Raw genomic sequence first — 23,946 nt, 5'->3', positions numbered from 1 at the left:
GAGGTGTTGTGGGGGTTTAACTGTGTGTGCAACCTGAAAACACATCCGGGAGCTCTCACAGCACCTCTGATGAAGTGTTGTTCTCACACATTTAAGTATAACGCGTATTTGGAATAACATTCACAATTTGGAATCGCTCAAAGTGGTGGAGTGTGTGTCATCGTCAGTGTAACCAAACCCAACAAATCAGCTGCGCTCCACTAGAGCGACGGGCGACCGATTGATGCTGGGAGGTGATAATAGTTCAGCTGTTTTCATCATCAGATTAAATTTGTTAATAGCGCAATTCACAATTGGGAGGAGACGCTGGAAGGCAGAAATGTTGCTAATTAGGACTTCGACCAAAAGAACAGCTCAAGCACAATTAATTGGGGGAAAATGTAACGGACGAACGTGCTATTGCTCGCTCGCGATATGCAGACACACTTGTTGGTGGCCATGGCGACAGTTCGTGGTATTGTCGCACACGGCTGAGCGGCACAAAGATAAAAATAACAAATGAGGGCACAGAGGTGATAATAAGGGCCAAAAATTTGAAGTCATCTTTAAAACATGCGAGCGTTGCAAGTGGGAAGACTTAAACCCCTGTCTCAACTCTCCGACAACACATTGTTTTAGCAATCCTATGATTCATCGGAAAATTGGATGGAAAAGGTCACGAGTCTTTCGGAGAACGATATATCTAATTCTTTCAGGGCTTAATAACTCTGGAGTGCCTTGCAAATCCTTGCATACGATAAAACGTACATAGTGTGCATGGGCACACCTATATATAGCCCACCGAGCCTTTATCCTTGCTCTGCCTTTTCCCTCGGGGGGTAACAAATACAAAAACACGTGAGCTGCGAACGACGGGCAGGCAGGCAACACAACGTGCAAGTTCACTGCTCACACTTCCCCACCCCGTGGTGCCCGACCACCATCGCGATGAATGAATAACCTCCGTCTCCTCTCGTTTGCTTTTAATGAAGAGGAAATAAACAAGGTGGCGTAAGGAGTAGATGTGTCACCGAGCGGGGCACTATTTTAAGCATTCTACACAACAGCAGCTGTTGTACATATGAAGAAAATGTTCCTTAAGGATTTCAGTGCTCATGTTTTTGTACGCGGGACTCACAGAGGTGCGTGGCAAAGTCCCAGTGGTTTCGTACTTGAATTGACTTATTAGTACCGGCAAATTTTGCGAATGTATTTGCATAAATACATTCCAATAATTTCATACCAATTGACAGCCCAATAAATCATCACATGTGCGAACATTTTCTCTGCTAAAAAAAATTCTTATCGAGCGATGGAACCCTTTAGACCGGTGATAAATCGCGGGCTTGCTCGCTCGGCGGCGCAGTCCACGCCAGCGTGCACCTCGTCGCTCCGAGACCCTTCAACCCTCGAGAAGCCTGCTTGGGTGAAGCCTGCTGCGGCAGCCTGCTGCGGCAGCGGAGAGAACCCCGCTGCGGAAACCCGCTGCAACAGCCTACCACGGGGCAGCAAGCTTCTCTTCTCCGCTTGGCTCTGCAATGGAGCAGCGCTTGCGTAAGCGCTGCGCTTCGTCCAGCAATGCTTCTTCGACTGGCTGGAGGGTGCTGCTGGCTGTGGCGTTTGGACGGCCAGCTGTAGGCGGCTCGGTGTTAAAAGCTCTGCGGCTCTCAGGAGGGCCACGGCTGTGGCACATTCCTGATGCGGGGTAGGGGGGTCCCTTTCCCTTCATGGCGGCGAGACAGAATGAACCTGCCTCGTACCATCACCGCTGTTGTCACAGACACAGCGCGCCGCCCCGCTCATGTAATACGTTACATTGTACAAGTCAGAATAATTGTGATTGCGTTGGATTATTGTTTGCAATTGTTTCGATTGCAACGCATTTGTACCGCTTAACGGGATGCTGCTGCTTTACCTTATTTTAAGCAACATTAAGAATTTGCTCCGCTCATTAAAAATGTTTTATCGATATTCTTTGGGTCTTTCGGTAAAGTCACGTAGGTAGGTTCAAATGAATAAAAAATCAAATGAACCCAAAAAGACTACGACGTTTCGATCGCAACACAAGCGGTCGTCATCAGGCGGAGATAGAGAGAGAAACGTCGTAGTTTTTTGTTTATTTTATTTTCATTAATTTGAACCTATCCACGTGACTTTACCGAAAGACCCAAAGAATATGAATGCCTGCAGTCACGAAAGCTTTAAGTCGAGGTGTTCTATCGAGTCGTAATTCAACATTTGCCAGGGTGATTTTATTGTATCACGCTCATTATGTTTCATTGCAGTTGATGAAACGTGCTCCATAATAAGTATGTACACTATAATATTTGAACACGATATATGGTAATTAATATTAGTATTGTGTGATAATTTTATTATTAGCATGTGAAAAAGACAATCATATTGAGTGTTTTCTAAAGACAACAGTGCACACTGTTTGCTTTTCTTTAGTATGATGGCATAACAATACAGTATTTTTTTTTTTAACTGTAAGGTATGAATTGTCAATGATTGAAACACCTGTCTTCAACTGAAGCAACTTTCGTCAAATTAATAGTGAAACTGCACGAGTTACTTTCGAGTGATTTAGAAGAAGAAAAAAATATTCCAGGATAATTTCTGCACTCAAATTATGTTCTTAAAAATTCATCAAGTGGAAATACTATAATTTCCAATTAGTTGCATACATAATGTATTCAAAATATGAATAATTTGTAAAGGAATAATTTGCGTTATAATGACATACATTTGTTTCCCAAACCATCTCTGTGGAAGCAACTTATTATGGTGTGCAGTGATGATTTATTGACAGTGCTTACTCGGTTTGGTGTCAGAGATGGACTCTGTGGAGTTCTTAGTCACATGCAGTTAAAACAAAATATAGTTCAATGGCCTTTAAGCACAAACCAAAAGTAAAAAAAGAACAGTCACGTGAAATTCTACGGAAGATCTTACGAAAACAAGTGGCAGAGAACAGAGAGAAGATATCTGTCTTCTTGTTAGGACTTAATAGTTTGTGCCGCTTGTGTCATCGTCAGTCATGGGTAATGTCCTGACATATCTAATTGAGCTTATTGCTACTCACCACAGCTCGCAAAGTGAAACGGGTCGTGCTGTTTCTTGCCATCAAGCGTCCAAAAACAACGGCAACCGATACAAATCAAGCATCATCAGAAGCAACTTCGAACAGGAGGTTACAATGCACCTCCAAAAAAAGGGGTCACAACAACATTACCACTCACCACCAAGAAACACCACTCACCACCAACACCACTCACCACCATGAATACCACTCACCACCAAGAAACACCGCTCACCACCAAGAAATACCACTCACCACCAAGAAACACCGCTCACCACCAAGAAACACCACTCACCACTAAGAAACACCACTCACTACCAAGAAATACTGGTCACATGTGGAATGAGAGGGTAGTAATTCAGTTTTCTTCTCATGCAGAGCCAGTGGCACAACTTTCAAATTTTGCCTTCCGGCCTCGCATCTATAATTAGTGAGCCTAATGTTTAGCATCGGAATGAAAATGACAGCACACATTGAGTTCACTACGTGCAGGTTTTGTTTAGGCAACTTTGCGCACTGTATATTGACGTCAAAAAGGTTTGGTGTGTTCGTGTTTGTCAATGTTCATTATGCCAACATTGGGCATCTGCCAAAATATCACGTGACTAAATAATTGAGCAATTACGTCTAAGAATGATACAGTTTACGTAGTGGCAGCGAGGTTTCGAAGGAACAACAGCAAATAGATTGTTGACCTATCTGCATGCTTTAGTATTATTTTGTATACATGGAACCTTGTTTTTTGACAGTTTTCCTAATACATGAGACAACATTCTCGTTTAGATAATCCCAAATGACACTTGATACTCAGTGGAGGCCCTTCTGGCTAATGTAGAGATTGTTTATGCAATGTAAAAAAACACTTTTTACATTTTCTCAGCTTTTCTCAGCACTTCACTCTTGCCAAAAATTAAGGCAGAGTTTTATTTTCTGCGGCATTATTCTATTATACTGGACCATCAAAACATTTGCAGGAAAAGTGACCCAGCTATCCCACACAGATATTTCACATCATACTCTATGTTATCAATTGCCGTCCTACATTGTACGGTCATCGATAGCTAGTAGAGGGACGGAGGGCCTTTCTCAGCAGGGTAAACATCTTAAAATGGCAGTTTGTCCAAAAACAACCCTGTGATCCCATACGGAAAATTGTATTTCGGAGTTCTGCTATTGGTTTGGGTCGCAACTGCATTTGCCTACACACACAATGGGGTTTTGTTGTGGGCAGAAACAAAAAACAAACGGCCGATAACACTGGCACATAACCACGTAAGCCTGAGACACATCTGGTATTCAATGCAGTGTCACTTGCCCACAGGGCCACACAACATTTGTCAAACGTTTAAATATTTCTGCTGCAAGCTCCACTCACATGTACCACGAGCGCAAAACCAAGATATTCTCATCTCTTTGAAATGGATCTCTTGCCTGCCTGGATTGCAGCTAACCATGCACACTCAATGCTTTATGTTCTTTGAAAATTGCTTTCAGAGCATAGTGATGAGTGTGGAATTGCTTACAGTCCAGCCTCAAGGGCATAGCGACTGAAACTGCTTCCATATAAAATTAATGCACTTTCTGGTCTTTTATTGTTATCGTGCACATTACGGTGTTTCCACACTGTAGCTCGTAGCCCTCGATATCCCACACTGGACGGCGTGCCGCAGAAGGGGAGATCATTGCAGTGTTTAAACACTGCATATCATCCTGCAGGGTGGGCACTATAAACCTGGAAACATAAGTTCGGTTCCTGGCTGAGGCTGTCAATGGTATATGAAGCATTCTTGGCTCTCCCCCCTTCCACCCTTCACCAACCCACACTGACCAGTGTGATGAAGTATGGTAAAACAACCCCCATCACTGACATAATGGCCCTTCTTCTTTGGTTCTTTCCAGACAGTCTCGTCCCTTCACCTGATGAAGGCCGCTTGTGTTGTGGCTGAAACGTCGTGAGAATATTATTGTGTTATTTTATTTTATCAATTTATTATTTTATTCTCATTCTACGTGACTTTACCGAAAGAACCAAGAATATGAATCCCTGCAGTCACGAAAGCTTTAAATAAAAAAAATACTGTTCACTTTTGCCAATTTGCTTTTGTGTCTTCCTGTGGGTTGTGAGGTGGCCAGGAGATGGCAATACAGCAATGGATTCTTGAATCTATATATGCAGAACCGTTGAGTGTTATCCCCTCGTTTACAATGTGGATTTTCTCTGACTATTCTCGTTCTGTCCCACATGGAAGCATTATGGAATTGGCCAAACGTCCAAATTTCCATAAAAAAAGTCTTAAGACATAGCGATAATTCCCTGGACAAAATAAGGGGCATTATTATTATTTTATTATTATTATAATTGTTAGGTGGAGCAGTGGTGCAATGGTTTGCACACTTGTGCTACAAACTCCACCTTCATCAACCAGCACGCACCAGCGTGGTAAAGTATGATTAAACAAACCTCACAACAGATATGACATGCAGAGGGCCATTATCCATCAGTGGAATTGAAAACGGCTGCACGATAAATGATGATTATTATTAATAGTCCGATATACCTCTCACTTCTCGTCACCTCCTCACATTCCTCTTTCTGTACGTGAGATGACGAGCTTCTATCAGCTCCCCTATCCTTGAGCCCCTGGGCCTGTGCATCCTTAATTTGGGAAATTTCACACAAGTATCTGAATTCCACCCAACTGGGGTGAAGGGGACCTCTGTGACCAGGGCACATGACTCGTAATCAGGTGGTCGTGAGTTCAAATCCCGGTCGGGGATGCGTCCTACAAAGTGGTCACTCATTCAAGGGAATGTGTGATCATATTCTTGAGTCTTTCGGTAAAGTCACGTAGATAGGTTCACGAGCGTTCGTCATCTTCCTGATGATGAACGCTTGTGTTGCGATAAAAACGTAGTTTTTTGTTATTTTCTTTGAACCTATCTACGTGACTTTACCGAAAGACTCAAGAATATGAATTCCTGCAGTCGCGAAAGCTGTAAGTCAACGAGAGAGACCGCACCACGCCAGAGGTAAAGGTGCAGCCCGGGCACTGCTGGATGAAGGCCCTCCACTATCTCTACAGGATACATAAAACGAGTACTTGGCCTACTCTTCCAAGCTGCCAGACATCCTGGAAGAGATGGGAGTGCCCACACTTTACCCCACCGCACGTGGCCTGCCTATCAACTATTTTTCGGGTGCCCAATTATACTGCTGGGTTTACAGAGGTGGGGAAGCATTCAAGAAACTTGCACCACTGTTTCAACTGTTGTGCCAGGGGTCCAGTTAAACCAGCGACCTTTGAATTGCAGGTCCAGCGTGCTAACAACAGTTACTCCAATGCAGCACCTCCATAGGAATGTGGAATTTCCACCAGAATCGTCTCAGATCCTTCAACGGACAGGTGCACAGCCCCCAATGCTTTGACCGTATACCCGTCCATCTCGAACGAGTCTCCCCCTCTCCCCCACCCCCCCCCTACACCCGCCCCCCCAGGGCACCCACCTCCTTGCTTTCATCCATGCCAGACTCCGTGGTCTGGTTGTCGTCATCCTCGTCCTCCTCGTCACGGTTCTCGAAGTCGGACTCGCCCACGGCGATGGGAACGCGCACGCCCAGGTTGGGGTTGGTGAGGAAGCCGAGACGATCGACGTCCAGCACGTGGTGGTTCTTCAAGCTGTTCCCCACGCCGGCGGCGCCGCTCGCCACGCCATTCCCATCCTTCACGATTGACTCTCCCTGGACGCACGCGCACACACAGAGATGCACCCCCCCCACACATTGTAGCCTACAACAGGCTGTTGGGGAGAGTTAGCGAGTACCTTTGAAGGTTGGCACGTCGCCCTATGGAAATGTGGTGTGGTCTACACCACGTTTGGCCAACTTTGCTTCCCCAGCGCTGATGTTTGCACACCGCACGAGGTACTACTTTTTAAGGCTGAGTAGACCTAGGGCAGGCCCAGAACCGGTTCACTCGCTCCTTGATGTCAGCAATGGCTGGGAATCACACTAAGGCCGCCGGGCTCATAGAGCTGAACGTTAACCACTGCCAAAGACGTGCACAGCATGTACACACGCAAATACACACAGCACATGCAACACACACACAGCACATGCAACATACATATGAACACACACACAGCATATATGCAACACGCGCACACACACAGCAGAAACATAAGCACAGATGCAGGCACTCACAAACACACACCCACGACACATGCAGGACATATACATACAAGTGGGCACACGCGCACGCACTCACATATGTACACATGTACACATGGTCGACTGCCAGTTGCAATCAGCATGCTGTACAGTTACATGGGCGGTCAGTCCTTGCCAGCCCGATTTCAATAAAGGATTTGCCAAAAGCACCGTAGCCCATTTTCCTTTCTGATTAGTGTTGTGTTACTTTTCTATTTGATTCAGCACTTCGGTAGAATTCAGAAGAGAGAGTTAACGTGTGAACGTGCCAAGTTTCTGGACTTACTTCCCCAATAATCTGAATGTCGTATTTATATAACAGAAGAGACACAAAATGCCCACATTTCCAGTTGTTTAACAAGTGCGTTTGGAATTATGATGTTAATATTAGGTATTAAAGTGTGTCAAATTCCTGTGGCATCTGTTTAGCTACAATGCCTCTTTTGTAAAATCTACGATGCCAATTTATTCTATGACAAAGAATACCACGAAGCATTACCATGTCACAGTCCCTCTGTTTAGCATTGTACAAACTGGATAAAAAAATACCTTAGTGGTAATGTAGTATCCAACAGAAGAACTTAACTTATTTTGGAAAAATCTTGACTTAAAGCTTTCGTGACTGCAGGAATTAATATTCTTTGGGTCTTTCAGTAAAGTCACGTAGATAGGTAAAAAAAAACTACGACGTTTCAATCGCAACACAAACGGTCGTCATCAGGAAAAGGGGGTTAGCTTCTAAAGGCAAACTGTTTATAAAGGTTTGAAATGGGCGTAGCCCAAATGTCAGCAGCATGGGCGGGGCAGCTAATGTTAATGTAAGTGGTGGGCAGCAACCACGACGGTGGTTGGTTTTCCACCAATCAAAGGGCTGCCAGGTGAAAATTAGCATGTTAATGTAAGATCGGTGAGCGGTCTCCACGGCGCACGCGCTGAGGTGACTGTTAATGTGAGAGATTAGCATGTTAGTGGAAGATCGCAGAGCAGCAACCTCTAGGTCGGCGCGTGGAGTGGCTGTGTTAGTGTGAACCTGTTAATGAACAACTAACATCGGAAAGTGGTAGGATGGGAACATCACAGCCAGTTATGACTTAAACTGGTTGATAACGTCCTTCGAATTATTGCTCAGTTTGTACCTATCTTCTCGGTTGAAATTGTGTCTGTATATATGAATGGCTTCATGAACGAATCTCTGTTGATAGCCAGTGGGTTTGCAAAGTACCTTCGTCTTAGAGAAATACATTTCGTGTGAGCCCACCACATTAAAACAATGATCAGCAACGGCCGAGGTATTGGTCCTACCATGTTGCAGATCTGCCTTATGTTCATGAACACAGTCCGAGACATGTCGCTTAGTTTCCCTAATGTAACTACTGCCACAGACACAGCTTAGTTTGTAGATGCCGGGGTATTGCATGTCAGGGATCACATCCTTCACAAATGGAATCAGATGACGAATTTTATGTAGTGTTAAATCAAACCTGTATCTTGTGTTTGCTCATGATTTTGGAAATATTTTTGGTGACCCCTGTTATGTATTGCAAGGTGATGGTTTTGAATGGGTCCTCAGATGGTTCTTTCCCAATGGTTGGGGTGATAGCTTTACGGATTGCGTAGTCTGAATATCCATTCACCTTGAGAGCTTGGTGTACGTGAATATCCATGAAATAAAAAAAATTGAGTTACGTGATTATCTTACCCCATCACAACAATTCATGGAGATGATACAAGTGATCTATCCGTACTTTATGGTTTAAGTGAGATTTCATTATTTAGTTGATGTGTTATATTACACCGGTGTTACCTAGAATGGATGTGGTTCTCTTATCGCAGCACTAATCTCGTCATTGGCCAATACGAATGAAGATGCTTGCAATCAAGGAGAAATTAATGCTCGCTGTGAAGTAGATTGGAGGTGCTTTGAAGGTTAACGATGTTTTTCAAGTTAAAATTCTTAAAACCAAGCGCCGAATGTCGATCCATCGACCTCATACCTCTTTTAAACTTTATAAACTGAGCTACGCCGTAGGCACGCTGAGTCGGCCCGGTGCCGACATCACGCACAGGGAGCAACGTCATTAACCCTTGGCCCACGTTTGGCCCCAAGCAAGATTCAGATGTTTTGTGAGCCCGGAACATCACAGTTGGACTCTGGCTCGGCTCCACGTTGCCTCGGCTCGCATGCGTCAGCGGAACAGGGGTGTCGGCGTCGCGTGGTACCTGCACGCCCGTGTGGTTCCCCACATAGATCTCCATCTTGTCAAGGCCTCCGAGGTCATCCAGGGCCTTCATCTCCTCGTTGTCACAGCTGCGTTTGAGCGCCTTGCGGAAGACGTCGCAGATGGAACGCTTGATGAAGGAGACACCACGCTCGATGCGGCCGATGGCCACCTGCAGGTTGTTCATCTCACCGTCGTCGTCTGTGGCTGACAAGTTGTCGCCGCTGAAGGAGCTCAGCAGCAGCGCCAGGAAGAGGTTGAGCACCTGCGTCGGTCGAGCAGATGGGCACAGCGCTACGCTAGAACACCAAAGGCGCTGCACGGGCATGCGGCGCACACATGTGAACGTCGCCAAGGCGGCCAGCAGAGTGTGTGGCCCTCGCTGCATTGGCAACGCCACACGTGAACGGCGGCATTGCTACATGGGCATGCGTGTCAAGCATCTTTCATTACATTGGCATAGAGCACTTGAACACCATAACGTCACAACATGGGTGCCGAGCACACGAATGTGACTGCATAGACACACGACATGTGGACCACATTGTCCTAACTTTTCAGGCATGCACAGTGAATGGCACTCCCTCAATGCACGCAACAGCACAAAGCCCTGGCGACACCAGCTTCAGATGTTACTGATGCTAGCCGTCACTGAAAATCACGCTCAGGTCACGGGGTTCATTGTGAGGTGTCCGATCCATTAAAAAGTATAATGTGATATTTCAATGACATTGTAGCAGAACATCTGAGGAAATGTCAAATCGTGTTTTAGACATACTACAAAAAAATAAGTTGCCCATCTGATACTGTTTCATGCTTGTCAAACGATCTTTTTGTTAGTTTTGCTGGCTGGCTTGCTTGACCGCGCAAATCTGTACGATGATGTCACCCGCCCTCCATCCCGGGCGTGAATCCCACGCACGTGTGACAGAGAAGAAAGATAGGAGGGAGATGGCGGAGGGAGAAAAAGACGGAGAGGATAGGGGCGGGGAGAGAGGGAAGGGCGTGAAACGGAGAGCAAGAGAAAGCGACAAGCAGTGGGAGGGAGGATTAGAGAGAGGCAAGAGAGATTGAGACGGTAAAAGAGAGGTGGGAATGAGAGCGAGATGTGAGATAAACCGGGAGAGAGATAGGGGGAGGTAAGTGGGTGAGATACAGTGGAGGGAAGAGGGGAAAATAGAGGGAGCGGTAGAATAGAGAAACAGTTAAGCATTGAATTTAGACAAAGGGGTTTTAGCCTTCACGATGAGGTTAAAAATCAATATCGGCCTTCAAGGCAACCTTGTTTTACTCTCTCATATTTTAAGGAAAAATAAATATATTGCTAATGCTCAGCTTTTGATAAAATGTATGAAGGTTCCTTTCACGTAATTTGTGAACTCACTGAACACAAACCAATAGCACTGATTTGTACAGATTGGCTCAGTAAGTGCTTACATTATTGTGCCACAATCGGAATTCATATAAAATCAAGTAAAACATAATGAAGCGACATTTTACATTTTCCACATATTAACTCGGCTCTCAATGAGCTGCATGAATGTAGTCACATGATTGTGATGACTTATTAAGCTTCAATTACTGTACAGTTAATGCAACTTGTTTAAAATGCCTACGAATGTGATTCCGGTCATAAACTTTTTAAAATGTGTTTTTTTCAAGAATTACTTTGTAATTCAATATGCTACCGTTAATTAACTTTACTAAACAAGATAATTAATGTTCGTGCTCACAGTAAGCAATTAATTATTGATAGCATGTTATTAACCAATTTGTCGCAATAATTTCTGTACCATTAACATAATAATTTTATTCGGACGCCTCTCTTTTAATTGGGAGGGGGGTGGGGGGGGAATTTATATTTATTTAAGTGACCCCGTTTTTTTGAGAAGTTTACCACGGCAGATCGCACCTCGATAATGATCTCGCATGAAGAACTGACCAGAGAATCACGCGGTAGAGCACCCAGCCCCGAGAAATGTATATTCCCACAGCGAGGTCCGCTTTAAATACGACGACTCCGTGCCCTGCCCGTGCGTCTCGGCGTGTTGTGTGGTTGGCGAGTGCGTGAGCTGCGGCCGGGAATAAGAGCTGGGGATGGGAGCGATCGAGGCTACGATGCGGGCTGGGGGCGGAGGGGACGCGCACGCCAGCTTGCATTTTATTTACAGAGACAGATGTCTGACTACAACTTGCGGTGCCTAGCATCGTCCGACTGGGCAGAACAGAACGGACACGTTCAGAGTCAGGGATGGCTTCACGTCTTGCTTAATCGCCCGAGACGCATCGCCCCGACCATTTGCCCCACCGTTGGCGACGGAAACATCGCCGGACGTTTCCTTCAAAACTCAGGAGGGGGCGGGGGGGGGTAGGGGTACGCCAACGATACGTGAATGGGACCCACAAGCGTGGTTGGGAATGTTGTCGAGCAAAATCAAGCGAGCATCTCAGATGGTTGGCTGCGTACGGTGCGAAAAGGAGTTAAAAGTTCAAACACCGAGATTTCAAAAGGTGGACGATCACACCGAGGGAGGTGTGAACAGTGGGTGAGCGCTGGGAGCGAGAATGATGTTTCAAAGGGATAGGAGAGAGGAGGACAGATGATGGATGGGAGGGCAGGAGGGAGACTCCCATCCATTCTGCCTTTCAGTCTTCGTTATTTATTAGCAAATCGAGGTGGATGCACCCAGATGGCGAGGGAATGCTTCTTGTGCATGCATGCAGAAATGTGGCCTCAAAGTGCACCTGGCCTGGCACAGGCACCGTGGTGACATCACCGCCACTTTTTAGTGGTCGAATGGCGGCTGTTGTGCGTTGTTGCACCAGTGTGTTTGATGGTTTGAGTGTGTGGAGCACGGGCAGTGGTATAGTTGTTTGTGCACGACGCTACAACTTTGACAATCTGGGTGATATTTTTTGTCTCATGCAGATCAATGTGAAGTAGTAACCTTGCCTGGGTCTAACCTAGGTTAACTCAGCCTTCAATTCACACGTGGCACATTTAATATTACCGTGGGGAAAAGTAGTGGTCAGGAACGGGGACTGGATGGCTACACGACATTCTTGTATACCTGTTTACATGCATGCAGATCCGGCCAGAATAGGCGCTCGTTAACAGCATTGGTTCCTCCGTTATACAGGAATAAATTGTGTATTTGTCCTAGGCCATGCCCAGAGAGCAGAACATTTATTTGTCTCCAGGATAAATAAAGATTCTGATTCAGTTGTAAAATTCTCTTCAGTGCGGGCTCTGCGGGAGCTGTTTAAGAGCCTAGCTGTGTACAGTTACAATAATGCCAATACATTTAAATGATAATTTGTTAAGAGTCACTAAAAGTTAATTGATTTTTGATGAGTTGGAGAGAGATAAATGGGCTTATAATTAAATCTAACATTAAAGTTAATTTTGTTCATTTAATCTAACAGCGGTGGCGATTTGTTTGCTCAATCCCATCTACAGGGGAATTGAGCAGCGTGGCGTTGTCGGCTGACGGGGGCGTCTCTTGGTCAATGTTGCTGGGACGAGATGTTTTTTTTTTAGTTTTTAATTTTTACGAAGTTTACAATTATGGGTGCTACCGTGTTAAAACAGAATGGCGTCGGATGCCTCGTTGTTGCATTTTATTTAATATTTACGCGTTATCTTTGCTTTGGAAAATCGAAGAGTGATTAATACTATACAGTGAGGGAAAAAAGTATTTGATCCCCTAATGATTTTGTACGTTTGCCCACTGACAAAGAAATGATCAGTCTATCATTTTAATGGTAGGTTTATTTGAACAGTGAGAGACAGAATAACAACAACAAAAAGCCAGAAAAACGCATGTCAAAAATGTTAGAAATTGATTTGCATTTTAATGAGGGAAATAAGTATTTGACCCCCTCTCAATCAGAAAGATTTCTGGCTCCCAGGTGTCTTTTATACAGGTAACGAGCTGAGATTAAGAGCACACTATTAAAGGGAGTGCTCCTAATCTCAGCTTGTTACCTGTATAAAAGACACCTGTCCACAGAAGCAATCAATCAATCAATCAGATTCCAAACTCTCCACCATGGCCAAGACCAAAGAGCTCTCCAAGGATGTCAGAGACAAGATTGTAGACCTACACAAGGCTAGAATGGGCTACAAGACCATTGCCAAGCAGCTTGGTGAGAAGGTGACAACAGTTGGTGCGATTATTCGCAAATGGAAGAAACACAAAAGAACTGTTAATCTCCCTCGGCCTGGGGCTCCATGCAAGATCTCACCTCGTGGAGTTGCAATGATCATGAGAACGGTGAGGAATCAGCCCAGAACTACACGGGAGGATCTTGTCAATGATCTCAAGGCAGCTGGGACCATAGTCACCAAGAAAAAATTGGTAACGCACTACGCCGTGAAGGACTGAAATCTCGCAGTGCCCACAAGGTCCCCCTGCTCAAGAAAGCACATACACATGCCCGTGTGAAGCTTGCCAATGAACATCTGAATAATTCAGAGGACAACTGGGTGAAAGTGTTGTGGTCAGATGAGACCAAAATGGAGCTCTTTGGCATCAACTCAACTCGCCGTGTTTGGAGGAGGAGGAATGCTGCCTATGACCACAAGAACACCATCCCCACCGTCAAACATGGAGGTGGAAACATTATGCTTTGGGGGTGTTTTTCTGCTAAGGGAACAGGACAACTTCACCGCATCAAAGGGATGATGGACGGGGCCATGTACCGTCAAATCTTGGGTGAGAACCTCCTTCCCTCAGCCAGGGCATTGAAAATGGGTCGTGGATGGGTATTCCAGCATGACAATGGCCCAAAACACACGGCCAAGGCAACAAAGGAGTGGCTCAAGAAGAAGCACATTGAGGTCCTGGAGTGGCCTAGCCAGTCTCCAGACCTTAATCCCATAGAAAATCTGTGGAGAGAGCTGAAGGTTCGAGTTGCCAAACGGTCAGCCTCGAAACCTTAAAGACTTGGAGAAGATCTGCAAAGAGGAGTGGGACAAAATCCCTCCTGAGATGTGTGCAAACCTGGTGGCCAACTACAAGAAACATCTGACCTCTGTGATTGCCAACAAGGGTTTTGCCACCAAGTACTAAGTCATGTTTTGCAGAGGGGTCAAATACTTGTTTCCCTCATTAAAATGCAAATCAATCTATAACATTTTTGACATGCGTTTTCTGGATTTTGTTGTTGTTATTCTGTCTCTCACTGTTCAAATAAACCTACCATTAACATTATAGACTGATCATTTTGTCAGTGGGCAAACGTACAAAATCAGCAGGGGATCAAATACTTTTTTCCCTCACTGTACGTTATTAATGGCAAAAGTAGAGGCCGTTTTTTGGACAGTTCGATTTAATTTTGGACAGTTCAATTCAATATTGAACTTATTCAGTGTTAATGGTTGAAACACAATGGTGGCCCCTACAGCTTCGCATTCAGCATTAAGTACAGTATAAGTTAATTTGGTATGAGCGGACTTTGTTTTTACTTATTTTGGTCGAGATTAATGTAATGGTTGATTCAGAGAGGAGACACTTACAGTATTTGTTTTATGATTGGTACAGTATTATTTGTCTCATATAATTCGATATTAAATGTTATTCATTTTTACAAGCAAATATTGTTTAATTTATGTACCACTAGCTTTACTACCCGGCTTCGCCCGAGACTTGGATTCTTGTCTTGGATTTATACACGGCCTACGCGGAGGGTTGGAGGGGGGGATGCGTGACGTCAGCAAGAACACACTGCATGACGTCAGCAGGCACACTGCATGACGTCAGCAGGCACACTGCGTGACGCTGCCGCATGCGGGTGACATCACAGATAAGACGTCACCGCTCACTTGCCGTGCAAAATATATCCATTATTGCGCCCCCCCCCCCAAATACAAAAGTCTATTTTTATACTTTTTGCATTATGTACAGTCTGGAAGCTACCCACATGCCAAATATCAAGTTTGTTGCATGTTGGGAAGTATGCTAAACATTTTGAACAGACATACATATTCACAAATTTCCCTTATATATAGATTACAGTGGTTTTTAATAGGACACTTTGGCTGAAATATATTTTTTTAGGTCTTTTTGTTAAATATGGTTCATGTGTTATATTGAGTGCCAGCTCAGTGGGCGACCGCGGTATTGAGTAGAGTGGTGTTTTTGTGGCGTGGGCTGATGTGTGTGTCTCTTGGTCACTTGCAGAGATACAAAAGCTACCCAGAAGAGCACTTATGAGTAAAGTGTTGCCATTACAAGACCCACTCGCATTCCCTCTTTGTGAAGTTGTCCAGTCATCTCAACCATCCACGTGATGCGAAAGAGGACAAAAACACAACGCAGAATAACATCTGTAATCGTCCCAGAATGCGTTTTTTAGCCGGCCTGATCTCTTGTCACGATCGCAGTGGGAGACAAACAGTATGGGCTGGCTATACCAGCGTCGAAGAGTAGGCCAAATACCCTTCGGGAGGGACTCACTGGAGCACCTTCTAGTGGAGGCTTTTCCGCCAGCAGTGGCATAAGCAAGCAATTGCAGGTCCGGGCCTGTACACGTACGTGACGGCGTGCGCACTCGCTCACCACAAGGTTGCCGATGACCATGACCATCATGAAGACGATGAGGCACATGGCCTGGCCGGCCACCTCCATGCAGTCCCACATGGTCTCGATCCACTCGCCGCAGAGCACACGGAACACGATGAGGAACGAGTGGAAGAAGTCGTGCATGTGCCAGCGAGGCAGAGTGCAATTCTCGCTGATCTTGCACACGCACTCCTTGTACATCTTGCCAAAGAGCTGCATCCCCACCACGGCAAAGATGAAGACGATGATGGCCAGCACCAGCGTCAGGTTGCCGAGGGCGCCCACCGAGTTGCCGATGATCTTGATGAGCATGTTGAGCGTGGGCCACGACTTGGCCAGCTTGAACACGCGGAGCTGAAAAGCAGACGCACCGCACAACCCGTGAACATCGCGGCAATCAACAACAGCGCCGGGCACTTGAACGACACAAAAAAACCGTTCGGGATGTATAAAGCGTCTAAATACACCAGTACTTGAAAACACTATGGATGTGCTTGGGGAGGAAAAAGCCCACAATCTGACAGGATGTCAACCACGAAATGTTGGAAAGGATGAATGCAACGGAAGTTGCAGCAACAGACACAAGTGGACAGCCCACTGAAAAGGAATATTGGTGAAGGAAATGGTGCTTCCCCAGTGGCTCAAAAGCCATAGAACTAGAATAAGCTAAAGGAAATAGGACACGTGCATATATATGTTGATATTCTTTGGTTCTTTCGGCAAAGTCACGTAGATAGAAAACAAAAAACCCACGACGTTTTGATCGCAACACAAGTGGTCTTTTTTTTCCTTTCCTTCTCTCCGCCTGATGAAGCCCGCTTGTGTTGCGATCGAAACGTTGTTGGTTTTTTATTTCATTAATTTTTTTATTTTCTATCTACGTGACTTACCGAAAGAACCAAAGAAGATGAATTCCTGCAGTCACGAACGTTTTAAGTCAAAATGTATATATGTTCGGTAAAGTCACGTAGAATGGAAATAAAATAATAAAAATAAAACATAATAAAATAAAATTCTCACGACGTTTCGGCAACAACACAAGTAGCCTTCTTCAGGTGAAGGAACAGAACTGTTGGGACGACAGTGCTTCAATGAACACTGCTAAGCTTAGCAGCGTCTTTTAAGCTGGGTGGGAGGAGCAGAGTGCCTTGACAAAGGAGTTTACATATCAACAGAAGAATTTAGCATTGAAATAGCTGTGTTAAAGTGTTGGATTAGCAGGGTGTTAAAATAAGAAATTAGCATATAACTGGGAGATTAGCATGATGTTAATGTGAGGGATTAGCATGTAACTGGTCACGGAAGTAGCTATGTTAAAGTCAGAGTTTACATATCAACAGAGGCATTTAGTATATTGACGCTAAAGAACTGCAACTACCCAACTATCATACAATAAGCCGGCTTATTGTATGATAGTTGGGTAGTTGCAGCCGGCTTATTGTATGATAGTTTGGTAGTTCCATTCTACGTGACTTTACCGTAAGATGTTGGGTAGTTCCATTCTACATGACCCTACCGTAAGAACCAAGAAGATGAATCCCTGCAGTCACAAAAGCTTTAAATCGAAATGTATATATGTTGATGTTCAGGGAAGCTCATAACTTTTCCACTATTTTTCTGCAGATGTTTCTGTAGATGTATGAGTTTAAGAATCCATTTTATATGACGAATCAATGTTTTGTTACATGCCTGATATAAATATTTGGTGCGATAATTATCAGCGTTAATGTTCAAGAGTAAAAATGTACAGTCATTTGTCAATCAACTGGTACATGAAGATCTCCCCATGCTGCGTTGGTCATGGGAATTGTCTGACCAAAATTGGCCACACTGGTCAGTGCGGATTGGCGAAAGCGATGGTATTACTCGTCACTTGATGTTAGCCGTGGCGAAGGATTAAATTGCACCTCTCACCCCCCTGCTCACCCGTCCAATCTATAGTCGAGTAATGGCTAATTTCTATGGCTCAGCTGGCCTCTGCTGATTTCCTTTCAACTCTCTCCTCGCACCGTTGTCAATTTCTTCCCCCCACTCGTTTAACCAAAATGAACTGGTGATGATGACAGCCCCCAGGTCATGAGTTATTTTTCGAGAGATTTCCATGACCCGGGTCCCTGTCTGTTGGTGAGATCTCCACATCTAGACACACAAAGGCTATTGTATACGTTTAAGAATTGATATTGCTCACATCGAGTTCGTCTCACTAATTAGCAATCTCTAATTAGCACGGTTGGCTACGAACGGTGCGAAACAAGTTCAATATACATACTATTTTTTTAAATCTCACGACCCGCTTGAATTTCAGAGCCCCGAAAATCTAGTAGATCGCGAGTCTCAACTGGACCCTGCTTTATAATTCGCGCTCACTCAGAGCCCTTCACTCGTGCCAAACACTGCCGCAAAGCCACTGAGGTTTCGTTTTTGTCTTGTAACGTTAGCGTCACGTGGAAGGTAATTGCTGTGGACATCTATGGAGTAGGCGGCTATAAATAAACACCGACCCTTACAATATTGAGCATTCCTTTTGTGAGAAAAAAATATTGTTTCATAGCTAAAGAAAACATAAACAAGATTGCGTCCTACAATTGACATATTTATATACGAATACAATGTACAAAAAACTATTGATAGTGGATTGGTTGTGGTGCACAAGCACAAATAACAAAAACAAACTCAACACGTTTCTCAATAACTGCCCTGAAAGGAAAATGTATATACCAGTTTGTGTACACGAGGAATTGATGAATGTGTCGAGATTTTGAATTTACACCCTGCAATTAAATTTTCCAATTGGCCAACGCTGACATGTGGTTGGAACCGTTGCCCCAACGTTGGTTCTAACGGTTCCACGTCTGAGTAGGTGGGTCCAACCAGTTCAAACCACGTGTTGTTTTGGAAAATCGAACGGCTCGGCATATTAAGTAATGCTTTTGTTCATTTATGAAAGAAAGGGGGTGTGGAAAGCAGGCGGGTGAGGTTGCCGCACGATGAAACGTTCTGCCCATTCCAGAGGCGCTCGGGGAATGGATGCCCGGTGGGCGAGCCTCGGTGGAAGCCCGGGCGCCTGGGTTCGCAAGCCTCGTTCGTTCGTTCGTTCTCGTTAAACGAAAAGATGCAGCGGAGCAAACCGCACGCACAATGCACTATACACGTCGGGGCATAGCGGAGCCCTGGGGGAGATGGCGGCACAGTGCGCATTGCACATTAGAGGCGGCCGCATTCGAAAACGCTCCATTCCCACCTCTCGCAGTGTCAACACGGCGGCAGCTTTGTGCTCAGTTAAAACTGGGCAGATGCGCCTGGCAATAAAAGCAGCAGCAGCAGCATTGTGGGCGTGTCGGGGGGGGGTGTGGACGTGCCATGTGCGGGCGTCCCTGTGCGTGTGCGCGCGCGGAGCGGTGGTGCAGTGGTGAGCGCGCTGTGCTGCTGAACCCGGCAACACGAGTTCGATTCCCACACTCACGATAAAATAACAGTGGTGAATATTTTTTTTAATTTAAAGCTTTCGTGACTGCAGGGATTAATATTCTTGGTTCTTTCGGTAAAGTCACGTAGAAGGGAAACAATAAAATAATGAAAATATTTTGTATTATTATTAATAAAACAATGGAAGTAATCATTATTTTATTATTTATAAAATTAAAAAAACATTTTTATAATAATACAATAATAAAGTATTAAAGCTTTCGTGACTGCATAAAATTACTCATTGTTTTTTTCGGTAAAGTCACATCTGTAGAAATACAATAAAATTATATAAATATAAAATTATATAAAATTATATAAATATTAATTATATAAATTATATAAATATAATTTTATTGTATTTCTACAGACGTGACTTTACCGAAAAAACCAATGAGTAATAATACAATAATACAAATATTTTTATTATTTTATTGTTTCCATTCTACGTGACTTTACCGAAAGAACCAAGAATATAGTGAATATATTAACCTGTTTTTTGGCTTCCCCTAGGTCGACTCAACCTCAAATGAGTACCCGGTGCGGTGTGTAGTAGACATCGCCACTGGGGAGACAAAGGCGGCCGGGGCGTGGTGCTGGCCACCCACCCCCTCGTGTGCCGTGCCGGCCTTCATAGGTGCTCGCAAACAGCCGCTTGCCGGGGGGGAAAAAAAAGTGTGTTTAGGCTATCCGGGGATCTTTGTATGTGTACATATCCTTCCGGGTGTTTGTGCGAGAGTGTATATTGTACATTTTTCCGTGTTTGTCTTGGGGTTCGTTTTCCATTAAAACGGGGAGGGTTGCTGTGCTAACAGCGGCAGGCTCCACTGCTTCGCCTCCTCCTCCTCCTCCACGTTGTGCGTTCAGCACAGTCATGCGAACCTCACTGCGGACGACCTCTATTAAATTAATTTCCGCAAACGTGACAGGTCTGACAGTTGCCCGCCTCTCTTTGTCTGACAGCAGCTCTCTGTGTGTGTGTGTGTGCTTGGGCTGAGCAGGTGATTCTTATTTGTATTGTGCTGAATGTGAAGAGCTTTCTAAAACATTTTGTGACTGAAGTCACCTAGATAAAGTGAGTACAGCGGCAATAATAATTACAAAGAATTAGGAAAACAGCGAGACTCTCATTTGGAATTGACAATTAAAATATAAATCTGTTTCTTTTGTTTTTAATCTACATGGGATGGAGCGGTGATGCAGTGGTTAGCGCACTGCACTATGAACTTGGCAACCTGAATTCGATTTGTGAGGAATGGATAACATCATTGGCGAGTGATTCGGAACCGGTCTGGACCCCCCCCATCACCAACCCACACTAACCAGTGTGGTGAAATATGGTCAAATAACCCCCACGACCGACAGAGCGTGGAGAGGCCTTATCTGGCAGTGGATTGACAGGTTTGTAAATGATTCATTATTTTATTTTTTGCCACTTAAACATTAACCTCTCATAAAACATAAAAAAATGCTGGTGTCAGAATGAATATTATTGTATATTGTCCCTGTACAATTCCAATGTTATGATCAACATCGGTTTTTATAATATTTTTCCGTGATATATTTAATATCCATAACCCACATTCTAAGTCTGGAGAGTGGGTCTGTAGGAGTGGGTGGGTGAGTCAAAACAAGAGAGAGAGAGGGAGAGCTGTGAGTGATTGGTTGAGTAATTGAGTGCATGAGTGTGCAAGTGTTTTGGTGTTTAAGGTTGCGTATGTGTGCATACATATGTGAGCATGGATGCGTGTGTGTGTGTGCGTTCTCAGTACTGGGCTTTCCATAGGTCGACTCAGCCTCAAATTAATGCCTGGTGCGGTGTGTAAACATCACCACTGGGGAGACAAAGGTGGCGGGCGTGGTGCAGACCACGCACCCCCTCGTGTGCCGTGCTGGCCTTCATAGGTGCTCGCTAACAGCACTTGCCCCTACAGTCTGTTAAGGCTAGATGGGGGATCTTTGTATTTGTTGTGTGAGCATGCAACCAGCACAGGGCACAAGGGGGTGGTATAGCCAGCACAACGCCTTTTGCCTCCCAGTGCTGATGTTTACACAACGCAACCAGGTATTAGTTCCATTTAGTTCCATTTATTTTGGTATAGCCCTGTAAGCCATTCGGCTCTTGAATCGGGTGCAACCGCAACAAACAAAAAAACAAAAACATGAACAAGAAAACATCAGGCTGAGTCAACTGGTTCAGATAATCGTCACTGATGTTGATCGTGGCCGGGAATTGAACTCGCAGCATCTTTGTCTTGGCTACTATAAATTTCCCCGCAATAAGCCACTTCGTTGGGCTGTTATTTGTGGCCAGGGCACTTCTGAAAAAGAGCTATATAGCTCAGTGGCCCTTACCTTGTAACAGTAAAATAGAAATAGTAAGTAGTTTAGGGTTCGGGCGGAAAGTTGTGGGGGTGGGACTTACGAGGCGGAAGGAGCGCAGCACAGAGAGACCGTCCACCGAAGACAGGCCCAACTCCATGAGGCTGAGGCTGACAATGATGCTGTCGAAGATGTTCCAGCCCTGCTGGAAGTAGTAGTAAGGATCTTGAGCCGCAATCTTCAGCACCATCTCTGCCGTGAATATTCCCGTGAACACCTGGGGGTTGGGCAGCATGAACGGTTCATGTAACACGTGAGCATAGTGAAGTGTTACCCCCCCCCCCCTAACAGTGGGTTGGATGAATTGTCACGATTTGGGGTTGCGATGCAATGTGCAAAATAGGTAAAGCTGCAACCCTCCCACTGCTGGTGGAAGGGCCTCCACGATAGGCAGATCTACACGTGACTTTCCGAGCGAATGTGGTGTCCCCACTTATATTGCTGGGTGGACAGCGGCGAGGGATTTTAGAAACTTACCCAGTGTTTCAACTGGCGTGATTGAACGCATGTTATCGTGAGTAAAAATGTATTTGAAGCGATAAACTGATGCATCGTTACACACATACCGAATATGTACCACACGTATATACCACATGCCCAGCTTAGGTGGTTGAAACCTTTGGCAACCATTTTTTTATCAGCCACAGTGAGTGGTTTAGTATGCAATCAGCCAATTGGCACACTGCTTGCAGTGAGGCAAGTAAATGGAACCCTAATTCAGTGTGGAAGAGTAGGCCAAAGTCCCCATCGTTTAAATACACGAAACATTCCTTCAGCATTTTGTATTACAGACTACATGTGTGTGTGTGTGCCATGTGCATATCGATATCAATGGAATGCTCGGGTGGTGGAGTCTTGGCACAGCACTTACGATCACTGCACTGTGAACCTGGGAACTTTGTTCGATTCCCAGCCATGGCTAACATCAGAGGAAAGTGATATCTGAACCGGACCTGGGTCCCTTTTCCCTGTCATTGCCTCGCACTGATCAGTATGGTTAAGTACGGTCAAATAACCCTGATGTCATTTTCAAGGTCTTCATCCAGCAGTGGAGGAAAAAAGGGCCATAAATTATCACTATATTTAAATTAACAGGAGAGATACCAATAACATATTGACATTGACATTTAGAGATGTGACTGCATGTATAAGTGCGATATTCATAAATATAGTGATGGAAAGTATGATAATGATGATGCATAATTTACGTAACAAAGATCAATAAACCTTACTGACAGCCCATCACCAATCAAATAAAAACTGAAATAAATCATGCAAGTTTCTACATTTTAAATTCTCTAGAGCTTTATTTAGATAGTAATCTAAATAAGATTAAAGTGGCAGGAATGTCTCCGCCTCGCTTGGTTGGGAGAAGACATAAGTTCTGCAAAGTGTACCATGAAATATGTATTGACCAGACCACAAAGATGACTGTGATGAGGCTTCTCGGTAGTCTGTCATACGTGATGATGACAAAGTAGCAGTAAGGTTAATATAATATCCTGAGCTCATAAATACTGTAATAAAATATGCAGGAGTCTATTCTTTCACAAAGACAAGTTCATAGTTCCAAACGTTTCACCAATAACTTGAAACTCTTGACAGCCATGAAACTCTGATAATCTTAAATTATATTATTTAACACAAATACACCTTTCAGATGCAAAACCCCTTCTGTGCCCATATTTGTAAAGAAAAACATTTTAACTGCAGTGGGTTTACATATGGATTTCAAGGCGATTTTACAAAATGAAGGATCTGTACATTAAATATATATATTTTTAGAGAATGGCATTTCATTTATTTCGTAAACACTGCATCATCATCGTCATCATCGCCATCATAACATTTCGAGTGGAATTATTTTCCCGACTTGGAATCTCGATTGGGAATAAAATATATACCGCAAATAATAAATAACAAAATAAAACGACCTGTGTATCGACTCTGACTTTTTCTTGGCAGCGGCCTAGCCAACAGAGCAAGTTAAATTTCGATTTAAAGCTTTCATGACTGCAAGGATTCATCTTCTTTGGTTCTTTCGGT

The 23,946-nt window shown here is 44.4% G+C and overlaps 1 protein-coding gene across 4 annotated transcripts in view; it reads right to left on the bottom strand.

Annotated features, from left to right (window-relative positions):
• LOC116938683 (sodium channel protein type 2 subunit alpha) overlaps positions 1-23,946 on the bottom strand; it is a 92,089-nt gene that overhangs the window by 28,281 nt on the left and 39,862 nt on the right. For all 4 annotated transcript variants that reach the window (XM_076056996.1, XM_076056993.1, XM_076057004.1 and 1 more), the window contains 4 exons: positions 21,944-22,117; positions 16,051-16,407; positions 9,489-9,752; positions 6,567-6,800 (listed from right to left, as the gene is read on the bottom strand). In XM_076056996.1, coding sequence (XP_075913111.1) covers positions 6,567-6,800; positions 9,489-9,752; positions 16,051-16,407; positions 21,944-22,117 — 1,029 coding nt within the window. The remainder of the gene's footprint in view (positions 1-6,566; positions 6,801-9,488; positions 9,753-16,050; positions 16,408-21,943; positions 22,118-23,946) is intronic.

This window comes from Petromyzon marinus, chromosome 4, assembly GCF_048934315.1.
Source record: "Petromyzon marinus isolate PM22_M1 ecotype Great Lakes invasive population chromosome 4, UKy_Petmar_22M1.pri1.0, whole genome shotgun sequence".
Classification (NCBI taxonomy): domain Eukaryota; kingdom Metazoa; phylum Chordata; class Hyperoartia; order Petromyzontiformes; family Petromyzontidae; genus Petromyzon; species Petromyzon marinus.
This window is presented reverse-complemented; position numbering and strand designations above follow the sequence as displayed.